This window comes from Bemisia tabaci, chromosome 7 (assembly GCF_918797505.1).
Source record: "Bemisia tabaci chromosome 7, PGI_BMITA_v3".
NCBI classification, from domain to species: domain Eukaryota; kingdom Metazoa; phylum Arthropoda; class Insecta; order Hemiptera; family Aleyrodidae; genus Bemisia; species Bemisia tabaci.
In genome coordinates this window covers 12,377-26,773 of record NC_092799.1, presented here as the reverse complement: position 1 = coordinate 26,773, position 14,397 = coordinate 12,377, and the positions used below count along the sequence as shown (strand labels likewise).

General features: G+C 38.7%; 1 protein-coding gene across 2 annotated transcripts in view; it reads left to right on the top strand.

The window, feature by feature from the left end:
• Window positions 1-11,641, top strand: part of LOC109040327 (organic cation transporter protein) — an 85,335-nt gene extending 73,694 nt beyond the window's left edge. For both annotated transcript variants that reach the window (XM_019056227.2, XM_019056228.2), the window contains 3 exons: window positions 476-666; window positions 5,526-5,682; window positions 11,250-11,641. In XM_019056227.2, the coding sequence (XP_018911772.2) occupies window positions 476-666; window positions 5,526-5,682; window positions 11,250-11,260 (359 nt within the window). In that variant the 3' untranslated portion in view covers window positions 11,261-11,641. The remainder of the gene's footprint in view (window positions 1-475; window positions 667-5,525; window positions 5,683-11,249) is intronic.
• Window positions 11,642-14,397: the final 2,756 nt, after the last annotated feature.

Here is a 14,397-nt window from a genome sequence, read left to right as displayed (position 1 = left end):
GCGCGAAACGCTTCGGGTATTCGAACCATGAGATGGTCAGGTGGTGTGACCCTACATATAGTTAGTTGAATTATTGACGTTTTTTTCTCGACTTTGAAACAATATCAATTCAACAAAGTGGGTTAGATCTTCCAGGGCTAAAAAATTCTCATTGAAGCTTGAATTTTTATACATAAAGATACCATTGAAAGTAGTGTGGGTCATCAACTAGGGACTCTGAAAAAAAAATTCAGACCTTACATGAATGAGAAGTAAAAGAGCCTAAAGTTCGAGGAATCCTCAATTCCGCAATAAAATTGATAAAAATACTCTGTTCTCAAAAAATTTTTTTTACCCTAGGAAGTGTATGCCACCATCGCAAAGTCGAACAAATTAAACCAACTTTTTAGAACAGACTTGCTGATGAGCCTTTTTTCCTGGTGTTGTTTCTGTTCATTTGAGCTTTTAAACATACCTGTTCTGCTTCCTTTTTCAGGCACTTTCAGCTTTGACTGGCCTAGAATTCTCCTAGCCTTGACAGCAACGCTGTCTCTTTCGATCACTTTCCCTGCACAGTATCTGATGAGCGGGGAAATTTTTCCAACAGTTGTAAGAAATATGTGCATCGGAACTGCCTCCATGTTCGCAAGATTAGGCTCCATGATTGCTCCATTCACCTTAGATCTGGTACGAATTATTAAACTTTCCAGATTTTTCCGGTGAATTTACTGAATAAACGGCAACGCCAAATGACCTATGAAACATTAGCAAGTTCTCTATTTTTGAAAGCTCTTTTTCGGCGAAAAACTTTTCAGAAATTTTTCTGAGGAATTTTCAGGGGATTTTTTTTTGTAATTGGTGACACATTCTGGTAAAAACTTTCAGAGATTTTTTAATGATTGCTCTGTGATGACACTTAAGAATCACTACTTCGTCAAAAAAATGGCGGAGGAAAGGTTTTTCTTGAGTCTACTAAAAATATACTTAAAATATTAACAAACTTCTTCTTAAGAAACAATGGTAGAAAAAAAAATCAACATTTTCAAAAGTAGTATGATTATTCAATAATCTATACAATTTGCTACCACCTGGCAAGTAACTTCAAATACATTAAAAAGCTTCACTTATTCCCCGAAAAGTGCCCTCTCATTTCGTGAGAGGCTCCTGCATACTTTTCGTAGATAACTGATGCTGCACGCAGGTATTTTCAAGTAGGTATATTTTTTAAAAAGAGGGTACACACGGAAAAAAAAGATTTCCTGAATTTAAGTAAACGCGTCTACTTGGATTTTTTACTTATTTCAAAACGGGTTTGACTTGGAAGAAACTAACGGTTTTCTTAATGTAAGACAACATGATTCGCTTGAAACAAGCGAATCGTGTTTTCTTAAGTAAAATAAACGTTGTTTTAAAATAAGCCAACTTTTGCTTGAATGAAGAAACCAGTTTCTTTAAAATTAGTAAACGGGGTGAACGCCTTCTGAGTCCGGCCGTTGCCTCTTTTTAAGTCAACAGCATGCTTGGTAGAAGAAAATACGTTGTGTCGAAAGGAGAAACCGGTTTCCTCAAAATTAGTAAACGGGGCTAACTCCTTTCGAGGCGACCGGATGCAAGTAGCAATACGCCCGTTGATTTTTTACAATTCAACAGTTTGCTTGGTACAGTGAAACACGTTGCGTTTAAAGAAGAAACCGGTTTCCTCAAAATTAGTAAACGGGGCGAACGCCCTCAGCGGGGGAGGATGCAATAAGCCAGACGCTGTTGCCTTCTTTTAACCCAACAGCTTGCTTGGTAGAAGAAAACACGTTGTGTCAAAGAAGAAAACGGTTTCCTCAGAATTAGTAAACGGGGCGAACGCCCTCAGCGGGGGAGGATGCAATAAGCCAGACGCTGTTGCCTTCTTTTAACCCAACAGCTTGCTTGGTAGAAGAAAACACGTTGTGTCGAAGAAGAAAACGGTTTCCTCAGAATTAGTAAACGGGGCGAACGCCCTCAGCGGGGGAGGATGCAATAAGCCAGACGCTGTTGCCTTCTTTTAACCCAACAGCTTGCTTGGTAGAAGAAAACACGTTGTGTCGAAGAAGAAAACGGTTTCCTCAGAATTAGTAAACGGGGCGAACGCCCTCAGCGGGGGAAGATGCAATAAGCCGGACGCTGTTGCCTTTTAATAACCCAACAGCTTGTTTGATGAAAGAAAACAAGGTACGTCAGAAGAAGAAACCAGTTACCTTAAAAGTAGTAAACGGAGTGAGTCCCTTCCGCGGGGAACGGATGCGGCATGGGACATGTGCGGTTGCCTACTTTCAATATAACATTTTGCTTCGAAGAAGAAACCAGTTTCCTTAAAATTAGTAAACCGGATGGTGACGCCTCCTATGAGAATGATACATGCAATTGCTACCAGATGCCGTTAGCATCTGCTTAAACCAACACCATTTATGACGGAATAAAAGGAGACGGAAGTTAAAAAATCAAGATGCCCATTATATTTGTCTACAAAATAATTGTTCTTTAGGGAGAAATTCATTTAATGTGTCCTTTGAGAAATCACTCATATGCTCGGCGTCGACAAAAAATTAAATAAATAAAGAAGTAAAGAAGGAGAGGAAGAGGAAATATTTGCGTTGTTTTAAATAGATCGGCACTGTGCATTTGAAGTTTTAATTTTTATTTTTAAATGAAGGGGGCCTCATAAGGACTTAAATACTTAAGTAGATTGAAGCCGGGAGTTTTTTGCATTGCCTCAGTTCAGTTTCATCGGACAATGTATTTCCTCACACTAAAAAATCGCAATTTTTTTTACTTATTTTCTTCCTTACTTTTCCTGTCCTGATGAATGAAAGATCCCTCGCAGATAGAATTAAAAAGGGTCAAATAAAATGCATGCTTATGCTAAGGGCCGAGGAAGAAATTAAAAAATGTGGAGAGAATCATACTTTTCAGCATGTCACCCACCAAGTTGACAGATGAAGATAATCGAATAACTCTGCTGCTACGTAGTGTTTACACTGTTCAATATCGATTTTCCGGGTCCCTTTGATTTATGAACGCAACGATGGAGTGGATCGAAAACAAAATACAGTTTTTTCTGTATTTTTGAAAGGAATTTGCGAGTGCAAAATTGTTGATATTTAAAACTTTGATTCATTTGTGTCCGGGGAAATTTTGGGTCGAAGGGCCTGTCGGTACCGATCTTTCCGCCCCCCCTCCCTCCACAGTCTTGTACGGATACTCATAAGAGCTCAACATTTGTTACCGTAATTGAAGCATTTGACCCTTTTTACCTTGTTTCCCTGCAAAATAGGGTGGATCCAGCACTTCTTTACCACCTTCCTATCAACTTTAGAGAGTGTAACGAAAATGAAGTGCAGCTATACAATAAAATATTAGAACGTCACGCGTGTGATTATGTAAACTGAGTAAAATATAAGAGTAATCGAAGATTGAACTTTTTTATGAATAAATTGTGACTGTCCACGGAAAAAGATGCCTTAATCCAGAAAATCTCAAAGCTTATTTTTCAAATATTATTTTTTAAAGTAAGGAATTAAAACTATTAATGTTTCTTTTATAGTGCTCACCTTCTTCCTTTTCCGCCCGATGTGAATTAATTAGAACGATTGAATAGACTATTAATATTCTAATTGAAATAGAAAAGTCTAATAAATGGTCCAGAATAGTCTTGGATATTATAATCGAATTGAATAGAACTAGTAATATTTAAAAAATGTAACAATCTCAGTCATCAAAAATAAAAAGTTATTGTGTTACAAACATTTTCGAAGAGTTTCATTCTTTATTCTTATTTTTTTAAAGTCAGCGATTCTTCAAGAAAAAATGAAGAGAGAAAATTTTAAAAAAGGCGCATTGCTTAAAATTCTTTTTAAAGAGATTAAAAATTAATATAAGATGGGAAAGAAACAAAAATAAACGTAAAAAAAGTGACAACAGTAACACGCGTATTTCTTTTTTGCTCCAAATTCATCTTTTCGGGTTCAAAAAATCTTAACCCATCAGGTCTCACGCATATTCACTATCACAATAATGGTGAGAGCCTAAGTCAATGACTTATATAGTGTAAATTCGGCCGACGTAGACATAAGCCCCGATGGCTAAGTAGGTAGGGTGTTAGGTTCGTAAACTGTAGGTCTCAAGTTCAAATCCCGATAGGTAGGCCAAAATTTGCAAGTCGGTACTTGCCATGTCGAGTCTTCGATACTTGCAGATATACAATTGAAAATTTTTTTCATCAAAAATTCGATAAATTAAACCATTTTTTGCTATTATTGATCAATAATAATACATATGATATGGGTGCAGTGTGCATACCTGCAGTGACTATTTACTAAATTTAAAACAACAATTGGCTAGAAATAAGTAAACACGCCTGGGAGTTAGGCAACATCCATTCATGCCGGGCGTCCCCGTTTACTAATTCTAAGACAACAGTTGGTTTCAATACAATAAACGCGCATTCCCGTCCAACACGCCGTTTACTAATTTTAAACAAACCATTAACTTGAAGCCAGTAAATGCACGTGGGAGTTACGCAACTGTTTCCTATTTCTAAGTAAACAGTTTACCAAGATCAATACGACGGATACTCACTTCAAACCAACGATAATTTCTTAAATTTAGGAAATATTTTCACGGCATGGAATGTTTCCTTTTTTTAAGTAAACGCTTTCTTCTTTTAAGGGGACGTGGAGCGTTGGATTGAGAAAACGCTATTTCTTGATCCAAGGTAACTCCGTTGTCTTAGTTCAAACCTCCGTTTCTTGTCGATACTTTTTAAGTATCCAGTTTACTTGGTCTAAGACGGCTTCGCCTTGTATTTAGGAAACATTTTTTTCAGTGCAGTGAAGACACGTTTTTTTCGCTTTATCTCATGAGCTCCATAAATTACTCGAATATACTTTCTTCTTGTTTTAGTATTTAAGAGCATTGAAATTCATTTTTTTACAGAAAATAACCAAAGTTTGTGTCGTCAAAGTTCAACATATCACATAAAAAATTACACGAAAAATTGATTTTTTTTCCTGCGGTTTTCAATTTTATGAGGAAATAAAAGAGTCATAAAATGTTCTAAAGAAAATAAAATAAAGTGCGAGAATGTGCTGCTTTGTAAAAAAATATCACTTCTTTTTCATACACTTTTGTCAGCACAGCTCGTAAAATGGCTTGCATACAAAATTTAAAACTGATAGAGTTCTTACAAGTCAGAGAGTTTTGTATGTAAGAAGTCGTGAAAAAATCTTAAATAATTGGATCTCATGAATTTGTTTTGAAAATTTTTCGGGCAAAGAGGAAAATTTTGAGGAAAACAAACTCGATTTTCACGAATTTCTCATGTAATAATATCATAGTGCATTGCCTTTTTTAGTTGTTACATGCCTTTTTGCTCTCCGAATCTTTTTTATAAGATTGTTTTGAACATAACTTGAGGTGTAAATTCTAAGTTGTGTGTTTATCATTGATATTAATTATTGTTCTAGATCTTTAGTCATTTATTTGTCTCATTTCTCTAATGGTTTTGACTGTTGCAGACTTATTTAGGCCTGGGTCCTGATCTACCTCTGATAGTCTTCGGAATATTACCAATTCTCTGCGCACTAACGATAATACCTCTTCCAGAAACCAAAGACTTAAAGTTACCTGACACAATCGTAGCAGAGGAGAAAGCAGCTCCAAACGCCGAGTCCAGTAAGTTCAGAAAATGGTGTTTTTCTAAAAACATATGTGTGTTTGACATGAATTATGAGTGAGAGGCAAGATGAGGTTTAATTAGGCGTAGACTAAATTATACCATGTTTAGCACGGACACATGCTTCTTCGTCGATTTCGTTGAAAAGGTCCCAAGCCCGACTTTCATTTTGAAAATGAGTCTGTTGCGCGAGGGAGATACGGTCAACTGAAAAAACCTTTTGAGGGTAAATTCGCTCTAAAATCACGATGGACACATCATAAAAGTCTAAAATCCGCTCCTTAGCGCACCATCTGCGTAGTTTGAAACACGCTTTTTCAAGTTCCCCGCGTCTGTGGACAGTCTCCCCACGTAAAAATATTCCTTGACATTTCCGTGACCTTTTCCCAAGGAAATCAAAGTCACGGAAGTTTTGGACGGGAAATTTTCCGTGACCGTGATTTCCTTGCAGCTGGTTTCCGTGGCCATGATTTCCTTGAATCTAGTTTCCATGCTCCAGCAAGAAACTAGCTTATATGGTTTACCAAACAAACAAACCGAAGGAAAACAAGCAGTGAACTCCAACACAATGTGTTGATAAGGCGCGTCATTAACTCACACATATCAACCCCTTTAGTTTTCATTTACAGAAATTTCAAAATAGGCAAGTAGCACAACAAGAGAATTCATACGATCCAACTCTTCGACGACGCACTTTCACGAGACCGTGAATTGTGAATGTAGAAAGCCATTCGAACGAGTTTAAGTTTTTTGATCTACCCCCAGCAATATCTTATCAGATTCTTGAAGAAAAGTGCTACGGAATAATTTAAGCGAAGAAAGGAAAAGTTCTGTCGAACTCCTGAAAGATACATTCGATTTAAAGGTATTTTTGGGGCTAAAATATCCAAATCACCGGTACCTATTATAAATCCCGATATATTATTGAAAAGAAATTGACTCGACATAAATGTAATTCCATTAAATATGTCTTTATTTTGTTATTTTAAACGTATTTCCATGCAAAGAAGTTCAACCATGTCCATGCTTTATTCATTCATGAATTGAAAGTAAGCAATCTACATCCTGAAAATCTACCGATTTGCCGTAAAAATTGCAGAAACTTGATATACCAGGTCGATGCACTCACTCGTTGAATTTACCAACCAATTTCGTGGGGGGTGCAAATATATAAAAATCAATATGCTATAGTCATTTTGGGTACATTTATTTTTCATGAAACAATAATAATTTCAATCCCGAAAAACCATCAATTTTCCGTATAAAATCGAAAAAATCGAGATGTGTCGACTCCCTGACGTGAAAATTAGATTCTACGTGTAAAAATACTTACACATGGATATGCTGAACAGAAACCATGTGTGGACACAGTTAGGATACATAGCCCCAGAATACTTTTAAAGCGCCTTTACTTTCCAGAATCTTGACGGAATTTTTTTTTGGCTTAAACGACTCAAGAGACACTGTAGTTAAAAAATATAAAGAATTTTCGATTTTGACACAAAAAAAAATTTTCGTTCAGGCACACCATGTATTGTATGGTGTATTGAGCTGGTATTCAATCCTTGCCTTCAGATCAAAATTCTTACTAGGAAGCCCCTTGCAAGAGGCGAATTTTTTGTAATTTCTCCCAATTTTTTCTTCGTTATATAGTTGAATTGCTTGCCAAATTCTGAGGTCAATTATATTTAATTGTAATTTATACATTTCTTTTTTCCCCTTCATTTTATTTTTTGTTTGGAGAAGTTTCGTTGATTTCTTCGGATTTCGAATACTGTAACTTCTCTTCTATTCGGCCGATTTTTATGAATGAGACCTCTTTCAATTCGTCTTTGAACGGAGAGTAAGGAAAAAATTGTTAAGTACTCGCGAAACAATTTTTTCGAAAATTTGATGGATCCCAGCGTGACGGTGAAATGGGTAATCGAGTGAAAGTAATTAGGTCTGACTGTGACGAGGACCGCGAGGGTCGCCTTTTGTTCTTCAGCTGGGAAGCGACGCGGCGAACCGAGCCAGGACCGGGACACTACCTGGGTTTTGTGCCTGCCTGAGCACTGTTTTGGCCTGATAGGGGAGTGAATTTCTGTATGGGCCACGGTTAGCACATGGTCTAATGAGTCTCAAGGCTCATCACAGATTGCACTTACCACTATCCTGCTGGCCCCGGCTATCAGAGCAAGGAGTACCAAATTTTGAAAATCATAACACCGTTGTGGAGATCCGTCAAAGCAACGTTTTAAACAAAACGAAGAAGTGAAATTCTCATTCAACGAGTGCCGACCTGATCAGCCATCCTCGAATCAGTTCGCTTGCTTCTGCTTATATATGCATATTTTAAATCAGCGCGTCGCATTCTAAGGTTTCTTCAAAAAAAACCAAGTAACGCAGAATCTTGGTATTCATTACACATAAACTAGAGACCCCCAGAATGAGAAACAACTTTAAATCATAATTATTGACGGATAAATAAACTTTTTACACGCTTTGGAAAATCTCAGAAGTTCGCGGTAGTCACTTTTCGGTAAGGAACTAAGGGCTGTTCCTGTCAAATCGGGTCTCAACTGCTAGTTGACGAACTACCAGTTAAAGGTAACTTCCAGTTCGACCTGAAGGAGAGTCTTGTCACTGATTTTCAACCCCTAGTTACTGAACAAAGACTACTTGCCAAATAGTGCATTAACATGATTTGTTCCCTCATATCCTACATCAGGTCGTATCTAATGTCTGGGAACCCTTGCCGAAAATTCAATTAGCAGTTGAAAGAGACGACAGAACAACCCTTGCAAAGAGGAGGGTGCGGGTGGCGGGGTCCACAACTCGAGCCCAGGTAGTTAAATCAGGCTCTTTGTGAACCAGTGAAACGCGAAGAACCGGAACGAATGTTTTGTCTGAAGTCCTAGTTGAAACCTAACAGGCAGAAAAAGCACCAGTTGAAAATCAGCCCGTTAACAGCCTCTCAACTAGTAGTTGCAAATTGACAAGACACACCAACCTCTAGTTGGACCTTAACAGAGAGTCAACTACTAGTTAAATGATTTGACAGGAATGGCCCTAAGGGACTCGGTTATTGTATCGAGTGGGGGGTCGAAACGATCGCAAAGGCGGTATACTACGTATACGCGCCAAAAATGCAGGATTGATTCAATTTCGAGGACATTTTTGCATTTAATTTTATTTATGGACGGTTTTCTGTGACAAAATTGTATGCAAAAGGAAAATATAATGGGCATGACTCACCAAATTCAACTGATCAACGAGGGCTTAAAATGTGTTTTTTTTATTCTGGTTTTCTCATTTTTTATTTTTTTAAATTTATTTTTTTCAACCCCCCAAAATTCTAGGCTATCATAAATTATGTAAACTCTTATACTCGTGAGAACCAGTTTTTCAAGTTTAAAGTAATTTCCATGACTGACTTTTCTTGACTTCTGGGAACTCACCAGAGTTCCTTAACAGTGTCGGGGAAATAGCGTCATTTGCATGACTAACGTTCCTTGATTCCAGGGAACTCACTTGAAGTTCCTTGACAGTGTCAGCGATATTGCGTCATTTGCATGACTGACGTTCTTTGACGAGTCAAGGAAATCATTTGATTTCCTTCCCTCGTCCAAGGAAATCAGCTCATTTCCGTGTCTAAGTCAAGGAACATTTTTACTTGGGTCTCTCAGTCACCGCCGACCAGGTTTGAACAGGCAGAGGAGGAATAAAGAACTACCAAAAGTGAACAAATGATCAACAAACTTTTTCTATTCTACGTATGATTTAATTTGTTTTCAAGCGCTTGTTTCTCTTTTAATTTTTATCTGGCAAAACCAAAAGCTTTGAATAAAAAAAAACTCACGCGATGAGAGTTTATAAAAGTTTCCAAGATTGTTTGTTTATTTAGGTTAGGTCTCTCCTCGGGCAAACTTGACTGCCAGTGCCGACCACCAAGAAAAACTGCCCGCATAAGCGGTAAATTTGAAAAAAACTTGTTACGGCCTACGCCGCGCCGATTGTACGCTAAGAATAGTATTATTTAGGCTTTTGTGATGTGCTAATGGGAATTTCCAGCGAATTTCAACTTCAAAACTGCATTTAGCTGGCTGTATCTCTAGCATGTGATAGACTCATTGTATTTGATTTACAACATTATAACGAGAAGACCCTTGGTTTAATTTCACAACTAAATTTTCAGCAAAATTCAAACAAATAATAGCATGCATTATGCAGGTTAGCACATGATTGTAGACTAAAACGTCTGAATGGTCTCTTATTGTATGATGAAGTTGCGGAATGCCTCGCTAAATAAAACAGCACAGCTTCTTTTAAGTAAACAGCCATATTTGTAATGTTTCATCTTGGTATTCCACTCACATTTAAACGCCGATTAAAAGTATACGATAAAATCACGACAATAAATGAACATGAAAATAAAAAAATAAAGAAATAATTCTAGATTGTGACTGAAAAGATACATGATTGCATTGGAATTTTCTTCAACGAAGATAAATATCCTGACTGTGTAATGTTAATAAATTTAAATTAGAAAGGCACCGTTACATTTTGTGTTCCTTAACCTGCCAGAAATTTCCAATCGCATTTACTTGAATGAGGCTATCTATACTATAAGCTCTCAAGCCTCCTAATTTTGCGAAACTGGTAACGCTTAGTTCCAGCGTTCTACCGGGCCGATGTTTATGATTTTTGCGGCTATCGACGGGCAATTGTCTCTAGATAAGCCAACTCTTTTCAGATTTTCAAAATATGGCCTAGGTTTTTTTATATTAAGTGGTAAAGTTGCGAATTCTCCCATTTAAACAATGTAAATTTATATTTTTTGTCATAGTTCGTTTGAGCGTTCTACCGGGCCGATTTCTAAGTTTTTTGCGGTAATCGACGGGTAATTGGCCCTAGATGAGCCCGCTTTATTCAGATTTTGGAAATAGGACCCAGGTTTTTTTACAATCACGTTATAAAAGTGAGTGAATTTTCAGAATGCTCCGAGACTGCTACCGCTATGCGCGGGAGGATGCGCAGTGGTCGAGGAGGTTGCGCAGTAGCTGTGTAGCCTGCGCATCAGCTCTACACTTATCTACACAAGATTCGCCCCGTCTGCCTCAGGTAGAGCGGTGGCCGAGTCGTCAAAGACGTCGGAAGCGTCCACCTTGAACATGGTATGGGTTCGATCCCCGTCTCCCGAAACTCTTAATTATTACCTGCTTATCAATGTTCGTTGTTTTACTGCAATATTTCATCAAGTAGTCATTCCAAAACGCGTCCTTTAGACTTCAAAAAAATAATTTTGTTTCTTTATTCATCAAAACCAAAAATTATTTCATTCTAAAAGTAAAGTATACCTTATATCGTAATTTTTTAGGGGAAAAATAAAACTAACACCGATAGGAGGGTAAAAATAGGGCCGCGGAGCGCCTTCAGGGGGTTGGGCCGCGTAGCAGCCAGGGGGCGTAGCCCCCTAGTTATCCAATAACGATGAATTTCTTTGTACCTCGAAGAAATCATCAGTATTATTAATTACAATAATTATCACATAGGCATAGTAATTAATCTAATTTATTTTTTCCAGGTAAACACTGAATGAAATTTTCTTCACCTATACGGTCTCAGGGAGTGACGAATAAATATCAAAAACTCTGCCGGAAGGATATTTGTGGTCGTGGACTAATCGATCAAAAATTTTAGTCGTGTACCTGATTTGATATAATTTTTAATTCCAACCTTATGTTCAATACTCATTTTTACACTTTCTGTCAGCGGGTTTTTTTCTCGAGAACTAATGCAAATAACTCAAAAGAGTGAAGCCCGACATTTTGAAAATTACAAATGTAGTTGTGAGTTACCCGCTACCAAGTAATCACTTGATTCGTGAGCTAAGTGTAGTCTTAGTCTTTTCTGTTATTCTGCTGTGCACTAATGCTCAGATATTTTTGTAAATATACATTCATGTACATATCTTTATTTTTTTTTTGTTAATTTTTTTTATTTATCTATTTTTCCTTTTTTTTATTTTTTTTTTGTAACGTGATTCAATTCACTCTTGTTCTTTCCAATGCTTACGTCGGCCCTTTATCGGCCGAAAGTGACCCGAGGGGGGGGGGGAGGGTCCGTAAGATCTAAAAATTTTGGAAAATGGAAATACATTGAAGTGCTGATGTGAGGTATGTAAACAAAACTCATAGTTCCGAGCGATTTCCAGTGGTTTACGAAGTTACACATAATTTTTGAAATTAATTAACCCCAAGGAGCTTAAAAGCTAAAAATTTTGAAAAAGCGTAGCTAAACCTACCATATAAGTGTGACATGTCTAAAAATTCAGCCCAACGACGGCTATTACGTGGCCAATGTGCATACTGAAAATTTTGAACTCCGGTGTCCCTAATGGGAGGGGGGGCTAAGGGCTCAATATTTTTGAAAATCGAAAAATTCAAAAACGTGTAAGTGAGGTTTGTCCAAGGACTCAGAGTACCGGACGTAGTTGCACAGGTAAGATGGTTACAAATGATTTTCGAAATTGACTGCCCCCGATGGGCTTGATGCCCCAAAATTTTGAAAAATCACAGCTCACCCTACTATATAAGTGTGACATGTCAAAAAATTCAGCCAAACAACGGCTTTAACATGGCCATAATGGTTACTGATATTTTTGAACTCCGGTATTCCTAATTGGAGGGGGGGGGGTCTAAGAGCTTAACATTTTTGAAAATTGAAAAACTCACAAACATGTAAATGAGGCGCGTTCGAAGACTCCGAGTGCACAGTTTTAGCGTAGGCTTTTTAACATTAAGCTCTTAGTCTCTAAATGTACCAACACCTCTCGGTTCTTCGATTTGCGCAACCGACGTTGCAAAATTTACCTGATGTTGGTAACAAAAAAACTTTCGTCTTTGCCGTCAGACTGTTTATCTTGCTTCAATCTCGGCAACTATTGGACCGAATCACCTCGGATTCTCGCAAATGAAAGCTCTAGGTCTCTAAATGTACCAAAACCCCTCGGTTTTTCGATTTGCGAAGCGACGTTGCAAAATTTACCTCGAACTGTTAACGAAATATGCTCGTCTCTCCGACCGCTAAGAGATTGTCCTTCCTCAATTAATTTGACCTTTACTAAGGGTCCAAAGAGCGCTGCGGTCGGAAGCGATTCGATTCTGATCGGCGGATCCCGGTCCACGAGGTAGGGTCTTTCTTCTTTGTGAGATCTTTAAAGTTTTTAATGGGGCACTATCCTTCAATGTGGGTATGAAAATATCCGAAAATATCCCTGCTTGTCCAAATATCCATGCAATATCTAACGCTGCCGCGCCACGGCCTTTGATTTTGCGTCAGGGCCCGCTTTTTTATAGACAACCTTACTTCCTTTTTTTTGTTAGTAACTACTACAAAATTTTCAGATCTATAAAACTATCACTTGACATCCTCCTCTAAAATTATTGGTTTCAAAGAAGAATGATCAGAAAGTTCGTTGATGATAACAATTTTGTCGCGGCTCTTTTTAAGTCCTGCAATTTTGGTTACAAGAATATTTTTAATTAGATTTTTCCATAAGTGGTCACTACCAAATTTTTTGCTCTTTAAGGAGATTTACAGACATTTTCCTCTTTAATCAATGGTTTAGACGAAAAAAGATAAGCAAGGTGCTTGTTAAGAATCCCGCTATGCGCTGCGCGTGCCCACTCTCGTTATCCCGCTATGCGCCGCGCGTGCCCACTGCGCCCCGGGGATTCCCGGATCCGCGCTTACTATTTTCGCCGCTAGAGCGCGCTCCCCGTAGACCTGCTGTTACGGTCCATTCAAAGGCCGCTTAAAGGGCACTAACCGAAACCTTTGCCCCTTTGACGTGGTAAACACATAATTCATGGACGTCTAACCCGTCTTACCGGGACTTCCAGCTGAAAGGCTCAAATTGAGCCTTTTGGCAGCGCTCCGTGCGCGGCCGCCCCGTCAATGGGGCCCGCACCCGTTTCACCTGGGCTCTGCCCACTTCTTTCATTCATCACTTGTTTCCATTGTATCAAGTCCCTTCCATCTCCGGACTTCGAGATCTTTGTCTCAAGTTCTTCCTACAACTACAAGTAAGTACGAGTAAGTATTCGGAGCTGCTAAGCATTTCGGCGCTCCTTTCCTTCATTCGGCGCTACGTTCTTACGGCGCTAAGACCTCTTCATCAAGGGTCGCCACGACTTTCGGTACCCTTCTTCGGCGCTACGTTCTTACGGCGCTAAGACTTCTTCAACAGTGTTGCCACGTCTTTCGGTACTCTGCTTCTCTTCTTCGGCGCTACGTTCTTACAGCGCTAAGACTTCTTCAACAGGGTTGCCACGTCTTTCGGTACTCTGCTTCTCTTCACCTGCGCAACGTCCTATACGGCGCTAAGACTTCTTCAACAGGGTTGCCACGTTTTTCGGCACTTTGCTTCGGCGCTAAGCTTTACGGCGCCACGAACTCTTCCTTCAAGGGCGATTCTCAATCGACGCCCCCTCCCTTTTTTCTCTATCTCTCTTCGTCACATTCCTTCAACTTCTCCGTCAATCAACAACTCTTTCTCATTCTACATTTCTTCTTCTTTCTCTTCCTCAGTTATTCTTGTCGCCCTGCCTTTAAGGTGGCTGCCTGCGAGACTATCCTCGGGATGACTTCTTTTCTTCTTCTCTTTCCTATCCCACTTTTCTAGGTGTTCTCTAACATTAAATGGTCCCTCGGGCCGGATTCACTGTACA